Source organism: Halichoerus grypus, chromosome 2 (genome assembly GCF_964656455.1).
Source record: "Halichoerus grypus chromosome 2, mHalGry1.hap1.1, whole genome shotgun sequence".
Classification (NCBI taxonomy): Eukaryota; Metazoa; Chordata; class Mammalia; order Carnivora; family Phocidae; genus Halichoerus; species Halichoerus grypus.
The window spans coordinates 35,307,048-35,327,012 of NC_135713.1; the positions used below are offsets into that span (position 1 = coordinate 35,307,048).

At 35.9% G+C, this 19,965-nt stretch overlaps 1 protein-coding gene across 1 annotated transcript in view; it reads right to left on the bottom strand.

Moving 5' to 3' along the window:
* Positions 1-19,965, bottom strand: part of HCN1 (hyperpolarization activated cyclic nucleotide gated potassium channel 1) — a 399,792-nt gene that overhangs the window by 54,663 nt on the left and 325,164 nt on the right. The window contains exon 5 of the mRNA XM_036111774.2: positions 18,955-19,101. Coding sequence (XP_035967667.2) covers positions 18,955-19,101 — 147 coding nt within the window. The remainder of the gene's footprint in view (positions 1-18,954; positions 19,102-19,965) is intronic.

Below are 19,965 nucleotides of genomic sequence, written 5' to 3' on the forward strand. Positions count from 1 at the left end.
ATTAGACATAGTGACATCTCTTTGGACCAAAATAGAGATATGGGGCCAACCGTTTTTTTTTTTTTTTTTAAGATTTTATTTATTTATTTGAGAGAGAGAGAAAGAGAGAAAACACGAGCACACAGGCGGGGGGGAGGGGCAGAGGGAGAAGCAGACTCTTGGCTGAGCAGGGAGCCTGACATGGGGCTGGAGCCCTATGTGGGGTTGGATCCCAGGACCTTGAGATCATAACCTGAGCCAAAGGCAGACGTTTAAACGACTGAACCACCCTGTTGACCCTGGGACCAACCATTTTTAATCTTGCAAGTTAGATATGTAAAGGGATAAATAGTAGGAACCTAAATTTTACCACAATGCCATTTCTCAAAAATTTCTTCTCCAATGAGCCCCAAAGGAAAAAGGTTAACCCTGAATTTGTGATCTCTTTTAAGAGACATAGATACTGAAGGAAATCCTGCTAAAACGTGGGAAAAGGGGCGCCTGGGTGCCTCAGTCGTTAAGCGTCTGCCTTAGGCTCAGGTCATGATCCCAGGGTCCTGGGATAGAGGCCCACATCGGGCTCCCTGCTCAGCGGGAAGCCTGCTTCTCCCTCTCCCACTGCCCCTGCTTGTGTTCCTGCTCTTCCTATCTCTCTCTCTGTCACATAAATAAATAAAATCTTAAAAAAAAAAAAAAGGTGGGAAAAGGGCAAAAAAAAATTGGAGGTATTAACAAAAGCTGAGATCTGAATTCTTGTTTGGGAAAATATGTTATATAAACTAACAGATTCTAAGACTGAGGAAAAAAATTTCCTCAATCTTGCTTCATGAAATGACCTGACCTTATTTTGGAATAGGTAAGAAAATTCCAGCTGATACAGGGGGCACAAAATTTGGGGTCCACCATGGAAAAGAAGGTATTTCATCTTTAACAATTTCTTGTCAGTTCAGCAGAGCAAAGAGTCTCTAATGGTGGGGCTTCACGGAGGATGGTAAAATATTTAAAAATCAGCTGTAATAAGCAAAAAGTGAACATAGCAACAAAAACAAGAGAAAGATACCTTGTGTAGCATCATCCAAGCCCAAATAATGTTCAGCTGACTCCATGGGTGGCTGTACTGAGGACAACTTGTGGTTAATTGTAACTGGTGCTGAAGAGCAGTGGTGGGGATGGGACTACAGTAAGGTTCTGCGTGTAGTACGTGCTCAGTAAATATGCATGCAGGTAGAGAAGGTGGAAGAAAGGAGAAAGGGAAGAAGGGAGGGAAGGAAAGAAGGAAGATGGAGTTTCAGCAGTGGGAAAAAGTGCTCACAAAGACGAGGTTTTTTTCCCCATTGGGAGATATTTACTTAAATCTGCTAGAAAGCTTTCTAAAGCAAACAGCTTGAGAAACAAGTCTCTGGTATATAAAAATGTGTTTTTTATTATTCAAAATCCTTCTATACAAAAACTTCATGAAGATAAAAGGTGAACCGCTCAAGGTTCATGAGTTGAAAGAAGACAGAGAGAGGTCATTAAAAGGACCAGATTGATTGTTTGAGTTAATGATTTCACATGTAAAATGGCATGGAAGAATACTGTGGAGGAAAATGAACTTAAGTCAGATTGCAGAGAAAATAAGAATTTTCAAAGAAAAATAATAAAATAGAGAATTCTTTTATCTGTGTTACTGGATTCAAACACACATTTTTTTTCTCTTCATTGTTCTCTTACCCTTTATTTTAGAAAATAATTAGAAGTATATTTTATAAACAATTTAGCTGTTCTTTATTTATATGAATAACTTTTTCTATGATGCATTGCATATTCAGGTATACCTATTGTAACTACCTTGATTATAACACCACAGGGATAATTTCATATTATTGTTATGGCTTAAAGGAATCCATTAATTTTCTCTCTCTCTGTGGAACTTTTACCTCCAATGTGACGACTACCAGATTGAAACTATAAATTCTAACAAGCATTTGATAAGAAAAAATGTAATTATTTGCATTTAAAAGCTCTCTCTCTTCCCATTAAATTGGCTTGCTTTGAGAGTATATAGTTTAATAGAAACAATCATGTGAGTCTAGAAATGAAGCAAAACTTTTAAAAGCTCTTTTCCATCAATCACATTTCTTTATAGCACATTTTCTTAGAGAACATATTTAATTAAGTTATTAATATCTCTCTATATGTAAAACAAAACTTTTAAAGTTCCTCCTCCATCAATCACAGTTCCTTATAGCACACTGACTTAACTATGACACACAGTTAAGTTATTAATATCTCTAATTTCCATCCAGATTCTTTATGGCAGTTGTTACAATGAACTATTCTAGCAATAGGTCTGGCCTGAATTAGGAGTATTGACCATATGCATTAAATTGAGGAGTGCTCCATTCCTAAGGGAATCAGACATGGCCCTGACCTTTATAAGGTACTCCAAATTACCAAGCTTACTGTCAACACTTAAAAAAATGTAATTTTTTCTTCCTGGAGCACCTTGTAGTAACAGAAAGTATAGAAGTGCTAAAAAACAAACAATCAAATACAAACATAAAAAAAAAAAAATCCCACAATGATGAGTGTATTTCAAAGAGGGCCAAATGAAAGAGCTACCAATAGCTAAAGCTTTAACAATTGGTGTAACAAAGTAAATAATGTAGTGTTAGATTAATCCCAAAGTATAAAATAAATAATCATGAGACCATATTTATATGATTAAACAACTGAGTAAATTAAAAAGCAGGGGAAAATAGACAAATCTGTTCAAATTCCAAATAAACTTCTCTCTACTAAATAAAAGCATAATACAACAACCAACACCGAAGAACCCTGAATTTGATCTTACTTTGATGTGTCAGTTTATTTCAAATATGAAAGTCTTTCCTTTTCAGCGGACCTTCATCTTGTTTTGCTAAAGTATGACAGAATTATTTACGTTGTTTGGTCAAAGACTAGAGGATATTTTTTAAAGTATCATACAGAGTAAAGTGCACAAATCTTAAGTGAATTTTTCAAATGTATAACCACACCCTCTTTATCCATTTATCCATCGTCAGTGGACACTTGGGCTACTTCTATACTTTGGCTATTGTAGATTATGCTGCAATAAACATCAGGGTGCATGTATCCCTTTGAATTAGTGTTTTTGTATTCTTTGGGTAAATACCCCATAGCGCAACTGCTGGATCATAAGGCAGTGCTATTTTTAACTTTTTGAGAAACCTCTGTACTGTTTCTACAATGGCTACACTCGCACTGATTTCTCTTGAATGTTTATACCTTATATTGGAATTGCTGGGTGATAAGGTAAACTTATATTTAATTTTAGTAGATACTAGCAAAAGTTTTCTAAAATGATTGTATTATTTTTCTCACATACCAGCAATATATAAGTTCCAGTTATCCTACATCCATAGTAAAATTTGATGTTATCATTCTTTGATTTTAGCTATTAGTAGGTATGCAGAGATATCATTATTTTTAAAAATTTTCTCATTGTAGTTTTTTTTTTTAAAGATTTTATTTATTTATTTGACAGAGAGAGAGATAGCGAGAGCAGGAACACAAGCAGGGGCAGTGGGAGAGGGAGAAGCAGGCTTCCCCCCGAGCAGGGAGCCCGATGCAGGGCTCAATCCCAGGACTTGGGATCATGACCTGAGCTGAAGGCAGACGCTTAACGACTGAGCCACCCAGGTGCCCCTCATTGTAGTTTTATCTTACATTTCCCCAATGATTAATGTTGTTATGCACATTTTAATAGGCTTACTGATCAGATGAATGTCCTGTTTGGTGAACTGACCAGTCAAGTTTTCCTCACTTTTTTTCTGTTGTTGGAGTTCTTTTTATAGTCTTGACATGAGTTCTTTGTTGGGATATACATTGTAAATGTCTTCTCCCCATCTGTGACTTGCCTTTTCAATCTCAGGGTTATCTTGTTTTATTTTTTTGGTTTAATTTTATGACAATCAGGAAAATGGGATTTGATATATATATATAGAGAGAGAGAGAGAGAGAGAGAGAACTTCACAAAGGATTTTTTATTAATTTTTTTAAAGATTATTTATTTATTTGAGAGAGAGAGAGAGCACATGAGCTGGTGGAAGGGTAGAGGGACAAGCAGAGTCCCCGCTGAGCATGGAGCCCAATGGGGCTCAATCCCAGGACCCTGAGATCATGACCTGAGCCGAAGGCAGATGCCTAACCAACTGAGCCACCCAGGTGCCCCACAGAGGATTTATTTTAACCATAAATCAGTATTTAGGAATCATGCAAACTCTGAGACCCTGGGAAAGCTTAAGCAATATTTTTTTTTGGTTATTATTAAAAAGAATAGTAATATTTTAAGGCTCCTTGAAGCACTACAATTCTTTACTGATAACTTAAGTATCATTGGGGAAAGTTCCATTTTGTAAAACACTTAGTTCTCCTCCATTCTACATTATTTTATTCTACACAGTATAGTTCTAAAATGTTTTAGGCATGGTAGCTATAAATATAATTACCATCATTACAATAATGAATCATGGAGTATCTTAACAAAACAGAGCTGCTGTTACATTGCTAAATTCCTACACCCAACACACCCTGTATTTTTAGACTTTGCAGAACACACAGACCTTCCTTCTAAGAACTTATATTAGACATTCCAATGGCAACCAGACATATAGACTTCTATACTAACATCAAACACAAATAAATAAATATGTCAAATCTATATCAACTGATACTTTATCACCTAGACCATCCTGTAAGAGTGCTGCTGATGTTGCCCTATTCCTCCTCTCCGCCCAGTTCAGTAACCTGGACTGGAGAGAATTAGAGTAAGTGGATGTGTTAGGGTTTTGTCTTTTTTTTTTTTTAAAGGCAGGGATAATTTTAAGAATGAACATAATAAAAATAAGAGACAATATTTTTTTATATTCTTTCTGGTATCTAGGTATTGCTTTAAATGTTTTATAAGTATTAATTTATTTTACAACTGCAAAAATCCTATACCTTAAGTATTATTACTACCCCATTTTATAGAAGATACTGAATAATCTGCCAAAGACCACATGCTTGCAAGAGGAAGAACCATGGTTTGCTGGGTAACCCAGCTCTCTAACTTAGGGTTTTGATGGATTCTAAGAAGCCATCTTACTTTTGCACATATCTGGAATTACGACAAACCCTAAAGATTTTTGTGTTAACCATAAATTTGTTCTTTTGAAATTTATACATTTAGAGAGTCTGACATGAATATTTGTTGACTGTGGGGTAGCAAACTGATAGCAATGAACTTGGCTGTTTTTATTTTACCCACAACAATTATTTTTAAAAATCTGAATCTGAATGCCTTTATTTTTTGGAAAATAAAAGAAACTATTCAGGATTGTTCCATGGGTCCTTGCTCTCATCATGGCTCTCATGTAGACAGCATCAATTAAAAATTAAAAAAACTAAAAATTAAACTAATTAAAAAAAGGCTTCAGTGACCTGCCAAAGATGACATTCTCCTCCCTGTTACTTTTCAGAGGAAGACGATAATCTTGTGGACATATTTATGGTACTTTACTAAAATACAGTTTACAAGGCTCAAATTCTGTTTTAAAAGAATCTGGAGCTACATCTCCAAGGGATATGACTCAAAATCTCTACTTTTAATAACACACTCAAAGTTATAAGCAATCAGGTTTTGAAACCATGGTTCCTAAAATAAAGAAGTATCTGAAAGTTTACACCTAGTTGAGGGAAGAGAATGCACATGTATATATTCAGTATAAAATAATTGTAAGTTGTAAAATAAATATGGGTTAGTCTCTCTCTCTCCCTCTGTGTGTGTGTGCACACGCACGTTCAATCCCTGATTCCAAAACTACATGGCTCTGTGCCCATAGAAAGTGACTCAGATTCTTCAAATCTTAATCTTCCCATCTGTAAAATGGAGATAACACTAGCAATTCTATCATAGATTATGATAATTAAATTAACACAAGTAAAGCATTTAATGAATTTCACTCAATGTTATCTGTTTTAACCACTGTAATTTATAGCTATACTATAAAACAGTATTGATTAAGATCAAATGAATTGTATAGACCATATTCCATATTTTCAAAGAAACAAATGCTTCAAGGTAATTTGGGAAAAGAATACTGAGTCAGGTAAAAAAAAAAAAAGGGTGGGGATTGTTTGTTAAAAACCAAAGTTAAGGTGAGTGCAGAGTATCCGAAAAAGAAAATGATAAGATATTCTTAGGGCAGAGTCAATGAAATTCCCTTGTGGCTAAAGTCAAGGAATAAAATAAAGGATTCTTAGAATAAAGCTGCTCTATTGATATAATAAATTTGGAAGGTGAATTGTACATACACATTCCATTATTTTTTTAAGAAAGGAAACACATGAGGCAATTTAAAAACAATTTCCCTCAGCATTCCTAACAGGCTTGTATTGATCTGGTGGCTTGCCTTCTAAATTGCAAGATGGTTGACTGCATGTGTGAGAAAATTGGCCAACACAGGCATATCTTTTTTTTTTTTTAATTTTATTATGGTAGGTTAGTCACCATACAATACATCATTGGTTTTTGATGTGGTGATCCACGATCCATTGTTTTCGTATAACACCCAGTGCTCCATGCAGTACGTGCCCTCCTTAATACCCATCGCTGGGCTAACCAATCCCCCCTCCACCCTTCCCTCTAAAACTCTGTTTGTTTCTCATAGTCCATAGTCTCTCATGGTTCATCTCTCCCTCCAATTCCCCCCTCCATTTTTCCCTTCCTTCTCCTAATGTCCTCCATGCTATTCCTTATGTTCCACAAATAAGTGAAACCATACGATAATTGACTTTCTCTGCTTGACTTATTTCACTTAGCATAATCTCCTCCAGTCCCATCCATGTTGATGTAAAAGTTGGGTATTCATCCTTTCTGATGGCTGAGTAATATTCTATTGTATATATGGACCACATCTTCTTTATCCATTCATCGGTTGAAGGGCATCTCGGCTCTTTCCACAGTTTGGCTATTGCGGACATTGTTGCTATGAACATTGGGGTTCATATGGCCCTTCTTTTCACTACATCTCCACACAGGCATATCTTAATGCTTAAAAGTGTTCTAAGCATTTGTCCAAACACTGGCTAACAAGTTAGGTACTGCTTCAATTTCTTAAACTGAAAGCATTTCCCTTGATTTCTATGTCTTATTGGGAAGATTTAAGATAATCTATTTCTCTAGTTGAGATAATCTGTCTTATTTTTTAAAGAAAGCGTTTTTTGCAACTCCTAAATAATTTGAATATCAAAAACTATGTAATAACAAAGCTAAGGAATATTTACCTTTAATATTTATATTAGGAAAGTTAAAGTGTTTAGAAATAGAAAAAGGAGGATTACTGAATTAATATGGAATGCCTCAATTTTAGTCTATTGTAGTTTTCCATTTTGTTAAAGAAGAAAGTAATCAAGTATTTTTGTATTAGCAGAGGTGCATTTAAAAAAATCTTTGAAAAAAATGAACATACACACATCTCTTAAAATATATAAAAGAAAAAAATTTCTGTATTCTCATCACCTTAGTAAGTGTTTTAATATGTTTATATATTCCCTTGAGATAAACTTTTATTCACCTTAATATATTTGTAATGATACTATACATTCAACATTTGTTTCTTTGTTCCACATCTTTATAATATAAAATATTTCCCATTTTGAGACATGGTCCTCATTGCTATTCTTTTTAATGGCCACATGATATTCCATTTTGTGTTAGTCATAGTTATATTAAGAAAAGCCCAATAGAGATACAGAGAAATAGTCTGCAATAGCCTCTTTAATATTGACATTTTTCACCATTACTTATTTTGAAACCCAGCTATTTCATTAGTTGCTAGATTAATAGTCTGTTAAGATTATGTTAAAGGTAATTAGCCTAAAATCTCTGCATATACAAATGGCCAATTATGATGAAGTGGCTTAAATGAAATCTGCCTGCATGTAAAGGATTAATCAGAACAAGATGAATTTTGAAATGGACAGATTCAAACATTTTAATGTTTTTTGTTGTTACAGTTCTCATATGCATCTAATTTGGTCTTGAGGTATTAAATCACATTTAAGCCTTACAATATGAATGCAAATGAAGTTTGAAATTAATTTAGTCTTAGCATCGTCCCATTGATTTGCCTTCCTAGAACATAAGAACATATTGTTCCATTAGGTACCAGGCAGAATGATAGCAAGTGACAGAAAATTCAGTTAACATTCACTTAAATTTGATTATGAAGCAAAGAAAAAGAGGTAGAAACAGACCAAACAAACCTATATTAAGGAACTGTATACTGACAACACGCATGTTCATTGGAGACTCTGTATCTCAGCCCTACTGTGTGGTATCCCAGGCTGAAGCCCTGTACAGATTTGTATAAACTCCAACAGAATGCAGCTCCATTGGCCTACAAGCTGTAACCAAGTTGTAAGAATAATTTGCAGAGTAAGTGTTAAGCCTATCTGACATGGTAAACATAGACTGATCTGAATTGTCAAATACAGAAAGTAAAGCAGACTGGTGTCCAGAAATATGCTGAACTAAAAAATATTATTAAAACAGAACCAGCAGATAGTAGTGTGAATTAGAAGACAATCTCAAGAGAAGGTGCTTGGTGCTAGAGAATTTGATAAGAACCTATATTTGAGAATTTAAAATACAATCCACATAAATTCATTTTCATCATTAACAGTCAGTAATAGAAATAATCTGTGTATAATAGCATATGTACATGTGCAAAGGACGTGAGGAAATCAGGCCAGCCCTAAAACCAGGCAGGCATCCTAAGATGCATTAAACATTCATTTATATACCACGTTAGTTAGACTTGCATGGAGCACTGCATGCGTTGGCAAGTGTTTTAGGCTGAATTGTATCCTCCCCAAATGCATATGCTGAAGCCCTAATTCCCAGTATCTTGCAATGTGATCCTACTTGGAAAGAGGGTCTGTACAGAGGAAACCAAGTTAAAATGAATTCATTAGGGTGGGCCCTAATCCAATCTTACTGGTGTCCTTATGAGGAGAGGAAACAGATACTCAGCATATGTTAGCACAGAGAAAAGACCATGAGAGGACAGAGGGAGAGGGTGGACAACTGTAGGCCAAGAAGAGAGGTCTCAGAAGACTCCAAATCTGCTGACACCTTGATCTTGAACTTGCAGCCTCCAGAAGAGTGAAAAAAAACATTTCTGTTTAAGCTATGCGGTCTGGTGTATTTTATTATGGCAACCCTGGCAAACTTACAGAGCAAGTTAGGCCGGTAAAGTGTGGCAGGAAGGAGGAAGCTGCTCCCTTCTGAATATCTGCCAAGACACAGCAGAACCTCAGCTCCCAAAGTGAGGGAGTGGGCAGTGGCAAGATACATACATGGTCCAGTTAGGATCACTCGGAAGTGACATGGAACACAACCCACATACTTTAACAACTTCTGAGCTCTTTGGTCTGGGGAGAAATAAACCCCCAAAGATATTCAGTTATATGGAGAAAGGATTTTGTTTTATTTTTGTATTGAGTTTGAAGCATCTTGGGCCTTCAGGTGACAAGTGCAGGTGGCAGGTGGAAATGGCTCTAAAGATCCAAACTAGAGATATAGGATTTGTTATTTTATAAGATTAATTTTAAAAAATTTCATATAACAATTTTATAGTATCAACTATTACTAAGTGTGCAGTTTGCAAATATGTTCACAATGCTGTGTGACCACCACCGCATCTAACTCTTCCATCATTCCCAATAAAAACTCTGGAAACCATTAAACAATAATCCCCCCTTCTCCCTCCCCTCAATCCCTGGTGACTTCTATTTTACTTTCTGTTGCTATGAATTTGTCTATTCCAGGGACCTCATATAAGTGGAATTATATAGTATTGCCTAGGACTAATTTTTGAAGCCCTAGAAAGAAACAATGTCACTAGAGAAACCTTGTTGGGGAGGAAGGAGGGAAGTAATGAACAATGTTAGGAAAAATCAAGGAAAAGGTCCAGTGGTCTGGCTCTCTCTCATTATAATAATGCATATTATCTTCCCCACTCCCCTTTCCTGATATCCCTTCCACATCCTCACCAGCACTTATTATAGCTTGACTTTTTAATAATAGCCATTCTAACAGATGTGAAGTGATATCTCATTGTGGCTTTAATTTACATTTCCCTGATGACTGATGATGTTGCACATCCTTCCACATACCTGTTGGGCATTGAAGTGAAAAAAAATATCTATTCACATCCTTTGCCTACTTTTTAATTGGACTACTTATTTTCTTGCTCTTGAGTCATTTGAGTCCCTTGTATATTTTGGATATTAACATCTTATCAGATGGGTGGTCTGCACAGACTTCCTCCCATTCTATAGGTTATCTTTCATTTTGTTGATTGTGTCTCTTGCTGTGCAGAAGCTTTTTGGTTTCATGTAGTCCCACTTATTTATGTTTGCTTTTGTCACTCATGTTTTAGGTGTCACATCCAAAAAAATCACTGCCAAGATCAACATCAAGAAGCTTTTTCTCTGTGTTTTCTTCTGGGAGTTTTACGATTTCAAGCTGTGCATGTAAGTCTCCAATCCATTTAGAATTTCAGTATGTAGTGTCAGCTTTGCTCTGGCAATTAACTATATGTGAACTTTTTACATTTCTTGTATTTTTAGTAACGTACTTTAACTTTTTTTCATAGTTTATTTTTTTTGCATGTATTTCTATCTTGTCTCTTACAAACATATGGTAGGCACTTTGAGACTAAAACCATATTTTACAATTTACCTTCCCATCATGCTTGGATCAATGTTTTGCACACATTAAGAAATTGATAAATGTTTTTTGTCTATTTGTTTTCTAGAAACCAGGGATGCAAGGGAAAATACACCAAAAGAGAGAAAAAGACTCAATTTCTTTGTTTGGCAATGTGACCATGACCAGGCCACTTAGTCTTTCTAGCCTTTTGTTACTGTGCCTGTTACATGAATATCTGATAATTTATAAGATCCCTGTATAAAGTTACAATTCTATGATTCTAGCCTGTTTTAGTTAATCTTTTTTTTTTTTTAAAGATTTTATTTATTTATTTGAGAGAGAGAGAATGAGAGACAGAGAGCACGAGAGGGAAGAGGGTCAGAGGGAGAAGCAGACCTCCCGCTGAGCAGGGAGCCCGACGTGGGACTCGATCCCAGGACTCCAGGATCATGACCTGAGCCGAAGGCAGTTGCTTAACCAACTGAGCCACCCAGGCGCCCCTGTTTTAGTTAATCTTAACTAAACACATTTTAGAGGGTATTTTAAAAATCAACAAGTATGTACTTCAAAAAAAATGATTCAGAACTGCACAAGTAAATATGTATGCAAATTATGCTTTCTTCCCTAACAGTCTATTCAACAAATTAAAGGTCAGAAGGACAGTATTATACTCTCAGCCTGATTCATGTTCTGTGAAAATGAAATATACTGACGTCCTATATTATACTGGGACACATGATCTGTACCTATTTTCAGCCCATGGCTCTTCACACTCCATTGTTTAAAAATAGATCAGTTCTGAACTTTGGAGACAGGCTCAGAAGGGTATTAACCTCTTTCTCGACAGTTAAGTTTGCCATTTTGCTCTAATCGAATAAGTATAAATCTGATCATGTTAAAAATAGACCTTCTTACTTGGTACACATTCCAACAGGCTCTCATAAACAGAGGGGTATAGTTCACAGAATTTTTCTAATTAATTTTTTAGTTTTAAATACACTGCCTGCTTTTGCTAAAGCATTCATCAGTATCAATGATCCTAACATTTTAATGCCAAATTTTGATGCTAAGACATTGTCTCCAGAAAGCTGCCTGTTAAAATGAAGGAAGAACTGATCAGCAGATTGTTTGAATACATTCCAGAAGAAATGAGACATATGATAAGTTTGGACTTGTTGTCTCTCCTGTGTTTGGCCTAACACCCTCTGAACGACCCTCTCGTGGCACTTACATACAGTTATAATTGATCACTTAAATTTTTGTCTCTAAGCTACTTGAGCCATGAGAGCTGGGGCTGTATCTTATTCTTCATTGAATCAGAGTAATACCAAAAGTTAAATTTTACTGAGCACTTACTGTGTGCCAGATGCATTTCTAATTTTTTATACTTTTTGCTCATTTAATCTTTATAACATCTCTATGAGGTAGTTATTGATCATCATCCACATTCAAAAATGAGGAAAGTGGAATACATACAAGTTACTAAATGGCCCAAGGTCATACATACAGTAAGTTGTGGAGCTGGATTTAAATGGGGCTGGTGGAACCAGGGCCATGCACTTACCCATGATCCTGCATAGCCCCTCCATAGTAGCTTCTCATTCATTGTTTGTTGCACAACTGAAGGCATACATATGACTATTAATGGCACTGAGAGTGTCATAAAAGGGATTTAAACCGAATAGTTTAAAACAATAAAACTGGATCCTTCTGAGCAGCTGTGGGAGAATAGGAGCTTATTTTAAGTGAAAGGAAGGAGAAGAAAGAAAATCTTTTTCTAGGCAGAGCCAGGTCAAATAACAACTGGAGGGTGCGGAGGTTTCTAGAGATTAAGCTGGGCTTTGCAGACTAGATACAGCCACAGAGGAACTAGAGATTGAAGATTATAGAAAATGAATACATACATCATAAAATAACAGCTTTAATTCACAATGCCAAGTTTCTGAGCATCATCTTAAAGATTTTCTCAGAATATTACAGGTGTTCTGGTCCAAGTATTTTAGTTCACAGTGAAATGAAGATAATTTTTTAAGATGACTTTACAATCACTTCTCAGAATGTTGGCAATTCTAGTGGAGCCAGTGTTTAGGTCATATGGCCTAACCTGAGGACGGACATACAACTTCATCTGCCGCTCTGAATCTTCTCCATCCTGAGGTGGCTCACTACTTCAGTTTGGACAGGGAGACCAGCAACATTTCTTCCATGAGCCACCGACAATACTCTGGGAAGACTTGGTATAGAATATAAAAATAAGTATTTTTTGTCTATTCCATTGATGTTACTGGGTTATAGAAATCGGACAGAGTATCTATTTACCTTCTATAATGGTACTCTATTGAAATATCCCCTTCTCTGGGGTACCTGGGTGGCCCAGTCGGTTAAGTGTCTGCCTTCGGCTCAGGTCATGATCCCAGGGTCCTGGGATCGAGCCCCATGTAGGGTTCCCTGCTCATGGGGAGCCTGCTTCTCCCTCTCCTCCCCACTCATGCTTTATCTCATGATCTTTCTCTCTCTCTCTCTCTCTCAAGTAAATAAATAAAATCTTAAAAAAAAAATCCCCTTCTCTCTTCCTGACTGTACTAAATCACTAATGCAAATATCTAAAGAAAGTTAAAAAGAAAATAAAAACCAACCACAAGTAAAATAGAACATGCTGGCTTATAGTATATACATAAAAATCAAAATCACAGAGGAATCTAGAGATGCCAGCATCCTTTTGTTATACATGAGAAACCACATTTTCCATAGTATAATCAAAAGTGATACTAAGAATATTCTGTGGCCGGAGTACTTCATAGTTCTGGGCATCACTTTTTATCTACATGAACACCACTGTTTTGTTGATAAAATACTCTCTTTGAGCTCTAACAATCAATGATTCCTTGAGATGATTTGCAAAGTATGACATCCAAACCTTCTTTGCATTTGTTTATCCAATAAGTAATTATCAAATGTGTACTAAGGACTGAAGTTATGGTGGAAATCAAGAAAGACAAAGTCCTTGCCTTCTTGGATCCAAGACAACAGAGTGGTATGTACACAACAAAAAGGCTTATGTGATGGAGAAGGACTTCAAGAGAACTCATTTAGATAAACTTCTCAGGAAGGCCTCTTTGAGGAGGTACCATTTTTATGAAACAAGAACAATAAGAATGAACCAGATATTTGTTAAAGGCATTTCAGTAATTTGTCTCCAACATATGAAAAGATAAATCACCTAATTTATGCCACAGAAATGGAAATAGAAGAGTGCACTCAATGAAGTAGTGTTTTTGTAGTATCCACTAACAGAATTAATTTGCATACATGCGATATGAGATTTTTGTAAGAGCTTTAAAAAATCATTCAAGTGATATTCTTTCTGCCACTTTACATCTTTGAGAGTCTTCATATTTAAAAGTATTCAGACACATTGAAGAAAAAGCTGGGATATAAAATGGATAAAACATAATATGGGTTTAATTGATTATGAATATAGGATAATTTTCACATTCCTTAACATTGCATTTTATATTTTTAAGCAATAGGTCTTTTGCATATGTTCTTGAGAGTCTGAAGGTTTGACTTACCTTTCACTTCTATACATTCCTGAGTACCTAGACTTGTGTTAGCAGAAATCACTGTTCTTTAGTATACATTAGCATCTCAAATTAGGCTACATATTTTCATAAAAATAAGCCTTCTGCACAATGAAGTATTTTAAGTTAAAAGTCTTGTTGCAATATAAAATAGTGGTTGACTCAACATTGAACATATGATTAGCAATTATACACTGCATGTATATGTGTATACCATGCAAATCTTATATTTTTACCTTCTGTCACAAAATACATAACAAATAATCCAGCTTTCCTCTTCTGAGTATTCTACTTTCACTCATTTGACATATATGATATCAGTCATTCAATGTCTTCTATGTGCCAGGCACTTTCTAGACGCTAGGAGCACAACAGTGACCAAAATATGCCTTTGCCCAAGTTGATGCCTTAATGTCTAAGTTAAAAAGATTTCTTGTAATCTACCACTATGACTTTAATACAGTAAGTACATAATAGTCCAATTTAATAGGGAGCAAGATGTAATTTCTCATTGTTCTTATTGAACTTTTCTTCAGAAAACGTGTCTGGCTTTTTTAGGTTCAAGTTTTAGTTAAATAATGACTCCTGTTATCTCTCTGCTATATGTCTCCTTACTTTCTTATCCTACTCATCTTGTTTCCTTTCTAATAAAGTCTTAACTCAGTATAACATTAAATGTAGGCTTTTGCATGATTCTGATGCCAGATGAGCAAAAGCTGAAAAGCAGGGAACAAATGAAGAACATGATTTTCACCTTTTAAGGTGTTAAGTGTCTGAGCATTTAATGAATCCACTTATAAGATCTCTAATTTTATTAAGTAGTCACAACTCTTAGTCTTTTTTTCATTCATAATTCTGTTACAGGCTGTTCACTCAGTAAATACTTAGTGAGTTCCTACTATAACTGGTCAATAAAGATATAAAGATTAAGGCATCATCTCTAGCCTCAAGAAGCTCATAGTCTTAGAAAAGACAAACAATAAACTGACAAGTGATAAATACAATGTGAGAGACAGAGTGGTCAGGGAAAATTTATGAGGAAGTTCATGTGTAGTAAGAGTGCTTACTGGGAAGTGGAATATAAGCTTAGTCGAAAGGAGTGAAGATAGAGCAGCATGAGGAAAAGCAATGAGGCAATCAACAGCACTTTTCGTTTCCCCAGAAAATTATGAACAATTCCCTGTTGATGAAGTATTAATAGAAAAAAGTAAAGATTAAGGCAGAGCATGGAGTGTCTCATATGCATTGTCAAGAAAATTGGACTTTTTCCTGTAGGGGATGGGAGATCATGAGCAGGTTCTAGGAAGAAGAGAGGAGAATCGTCAAACTCGTGTTTTCTATCAATCTGTGTGATGGTATGCATTTGAGCTAACTGAGATCAAAGGCAGGGAGAACAGTTGTGAGAGCACTTCAGATGTTGAATTAAAAGATGCTGAGACCCTGAATTATGGTATTTGAAAATTTGAGGAAAAACATTGGTCATAATTTAGTGACTGAATAGTTGTAGGAAAGAAGGAAATTGGACATATGGTCTCATATGGCTGTGGATGGGTGTAGGGGGTAAAAATGAAAAGTGCATTTTTTCCAATGAAGATCAGAGTTAAGTTAATGTGTGGCAAGAGAAAGGGTAGTTAATAAAATACACACGATTAAGAAGATGTTCTTGTTATCCCGATTTTATACTACACTGTGCATTTTCAGCCCAGAGGAATGCTTCTCATTTAAGCATGCAACTTTAGGGCTTTTACACTCATTTTTATCCTGGCTTTCTCTATTCCCCCAATGACATTTTATGCTGGAATCCTAAAATTGCTGTGTTTCTTTTTTTTTTTTTTTAAGATTTTATTTATTTATTTGACAGAAACAGAGAGTGAGCACAAGCAGGGGGAGTGGGAGAGGGAGAGGGAGAAGCAGGCTTCCTAGCAAGGAGCCTGATGCAGGCTCAATCCCAGGGTCCTGGGATCATGACCTGAGCTGAAGGCAGACGCTTAACCAACTGAGCCACCCAGGTGACCCTTTCCTGTTTCTTTGAAATATATCCTTAGTTTGATAGTGTCTTCCTGTCTTTTGATTTGGTCTTAATATCTGATACTGTCTCTTGGATTATATTTGTCTCCCTGCTATGGCCTCTCCTGTCCTGTCTTTGAACCGCTCTGGGCCCTTGAGAACCCAGCCTGGTTCCAGTGTCCTGACCTTCTGCCTTTCGGTGAAGGGGATTTGGATTTTTTTATTTATTATTATAATAATTATTATTATTATTATTTTAAAAAGGGAGAAAGTAGGAGAGAGAGGGGTAGAGAGAGAGAGACTCTTAAGCAGGCTCCACACTCAGCACAGAGCCCAAAGCAGGGCTTGATCTCACAACCCTGAGGTCACGACCGAAGCCAAAGTCAAGAGTCCTATGCTTAGTGGACTGAGACACCCATGCGCCCTAGGGGATTTAGATTTAAAACAAATTCTGTAATCCAACAAAGAGATAAAGCAAAGCATATTGATAGATTAAAAAAAAAAAACCCATTATTTTATTTTTAAAAATACAACAAAAAATGAAGTTTGAATTGTGGTTCCCAAAGCAAAATAAATAAATAAATAAATAAATAAATGATATTCTTATTTGAGGTGTTTGTAAAGAAAATAAGCTAATCAACAGCAGATTTTTAGCTCCTTTATTGACAAACTCTTAACTGATAGTTTAAGGCTCAAAAAAATTACGAATACCTTTTAGGGGATGCAAAAGCTTAGGAATGGTTATAAATGGTAAAGACATTAGTTGCAATGAAAATATTTATTGAGCATTTAATATATGCTACATGTACTAGGAATTTCAAGAAAAATTTAAACTATAAATGAGCCTTTGCTTTTGAGGAACTTTCAAGACAAAAGTGGAGAAAACAAATATGAAACACTAATGATAACAGAGACGGAATAGATAAGGAGCACACATGAGTTGCTGACTCAGTGCATTAGGGGTCAGAGAAAAGAGAAATGAAATCTACCCTGGAAAATAAAAAAAATAGTTGTAAATAAAGAAATATTCGAACTAGATTTTGCTAACAGATGACAGACATTTCTGAAAAACATATGATGCAAGGTGAGAAATTATAATTGATTTTTGCAAAACAGCAAGTTGCACAGTTTGGCTCTAGGCCACTTTGGAACACGTAGAGCAGCAGGGAGAATAAAGCTGGAAATTTAGCTGAAATCAGAGCACAGAAGGGCTGGAATATGAGCCTAGGGAGGCTAAATTTGATTTAATTTTGTATGTAAAGAGTGAAAGTTTCTGAGCAGAGAAATGAGTAGCTCGTACATATGAAAAGAAAAAAAAAAAAGATTAATCTGGCAATGATGTTTTAAATGGTAGTTAGAGAAAACAGCCCAGAGGCTGGAAGGCAAACTAAGGAGACAGTTCCGATTGTCCACATGAGAAGATTAAGGTCAGAGCAACGGTGGTGGGCAAGGAAACAAGGGCGCAGGTGTGGGACGGACTGCCACAGTGAACTGATGGCATTTGGTGATTGACTGGACGGGCAGAGCAGAAAAAGATTAAAAGAAAAAAGACTATAATTTTACATTCCAAATGATTTGAGAGAATGACTAAAACATTTACTGAGAGACTTCAAAGGAAAAATGGTTTAGTAATGGAAGATAATGACTGTATTACATAGCTTACTATATATGGAGTCGGGAAAATCATGTAGATTTTAAGAAAACAGCGTTAATGGCAAGAACTTAAGAGTGCAATATTTACAGAATTAAGGTGCAAGAAGAAATAAATAAAAAAAAGAACAAATCCAGAAATGCAAAATGAAAAGCCTAAGGCTTAGTAATGGTTCAGTGCTAAGGAAGCCCAAAAAAGAGATTCAGGTTGTGTGTTTTGCTAACAGTTTAAAAGGACCACCAAGGGTTCAAAGACAAAGGCTTTTTGATGAGTAACAGATCATCGATAACTTTCAAGGAAACAACTACGGTAAAGAAGTGGAGATCAAACCACACATTGTAATGACTACACAGTAATCATTTGAGAAGGTTGGTAGTAAAAGAAAGAAGGGAAAGAAAAGCAGTGTGAGAAATATGAACAATCACACCAATATTCTTTTGGTCTAGGAGTGACCAGAACATTCCCCGGGGGCAGAGAGAAGCCTTCTAGGGAGGGATGGAAAGAAGCTCCAAGGCAAACAGGTGAGTACTGACGTTGAAGTGTTTTAATGAGGAGATAGGACAAAATGAATTACTTGCAACAGGTCAGGTTAGTCTGTAATCAGGGTCTAAGGTCTAATAAATAGGTGAAATGAACATGGGAAGAGAGGAGAAATCAAAACGAAGATAAACAGTTCAGTAAACATGAGAGGATAGAGTGCAAGATATAGACAATGAGGACACATGAAGGAACTCTTACAACCACAGATATCGAAGATAAAACCGTTCTGACAATCATGAGTATAAGAACAATTTTCCAGTACTTTTTTTTTTCAACAATTAAAAGTCTATATACGGGAGGACCTATGGGAGAATAAAGGTAAAAAAAGATGTGTTAACATTTAGTTCTGATTTTTCTTGAGTAGTATCATAACACGGGCTTGGAGATTTGCCATGAAAAGAGAAAATCGACCATGACCATGTACGATGGAGGTCAAGGACTCTAAATCTTACCTCTCTCAGAGGATCGTTGAGTTCACTGAGAATGTTTTCCTCGTCAAAGATTTTGCCTTGGTATCTGTGTTCATAGTAGTCGTGTATCTTCTGACGCATATCAGCTGGTAACTTATGGAATGACATGTATTGCTCCACTTGCTTATACTGCAAGGAAAGGAAAAAGGAAATTAGAAAACACTGTTAGGCTGTATGAGAAATCATCATGTTACCTTGTTGTGCTCAATTCAATAATATTTGAATAACAGTAACAAAAAGAAGAAATCCTTTGACGGGAAGGAACTAATGGACAAGGAGGTAACGTACCTACTCTATGTCACATACCCTGCGAGGGATTTATTTAGGTAAACATTTCCTGTAGAGAACTGAGATGTGGAGGGGCATGAAAGGAGTTCAGAGTGAATTTAAGGTGTCACCCCAGAAAAGCTCAGTGACGAGACAGGAAAAAAATGTGATGTTATTTTTTTGGAATCTTTTTTTAGCTGTGTTCTAGAAGAAGTATCATGTTATGTTTGGCCCCTCATCCAGATATAGAATCTCCTAGGTTTGGGTAGAACAAATGGTTTTATCTTAGACCTTTTAGCAAAAGATCAGACCTAATTAAAATTTGAATTTAGTGACAGAGAGCTTGGCAGCTGTTTCCAAGTCATAGATACTCAAGCAACACAGATGGCCTGAAAAGTGTGAGAATATGTCACCCTTCAATTTAGGACTTAAAGAGTATCAGGGTGAGACTAGATCCACATAATTTTATAGCCAAAAGTTAACTTAGATGTTTAAATTCATTTAACCAAGTAGTTCTTAAACTTAATTGTTGATAAAACTTGGGTTGAAGTTGACTTTGGGAATGCAGATTTTTCAGGCTTAACTCCAGAGATTGATTCCCTTGATGTATCTGTTTTTGTGAATTTACACATACACTGATACACACACACACATACGCAATTTGAAAATAAATCCCTGGTATTCAAAAAGGAACATAGATATTAGCTGGGAACTTATTAGAAGAGA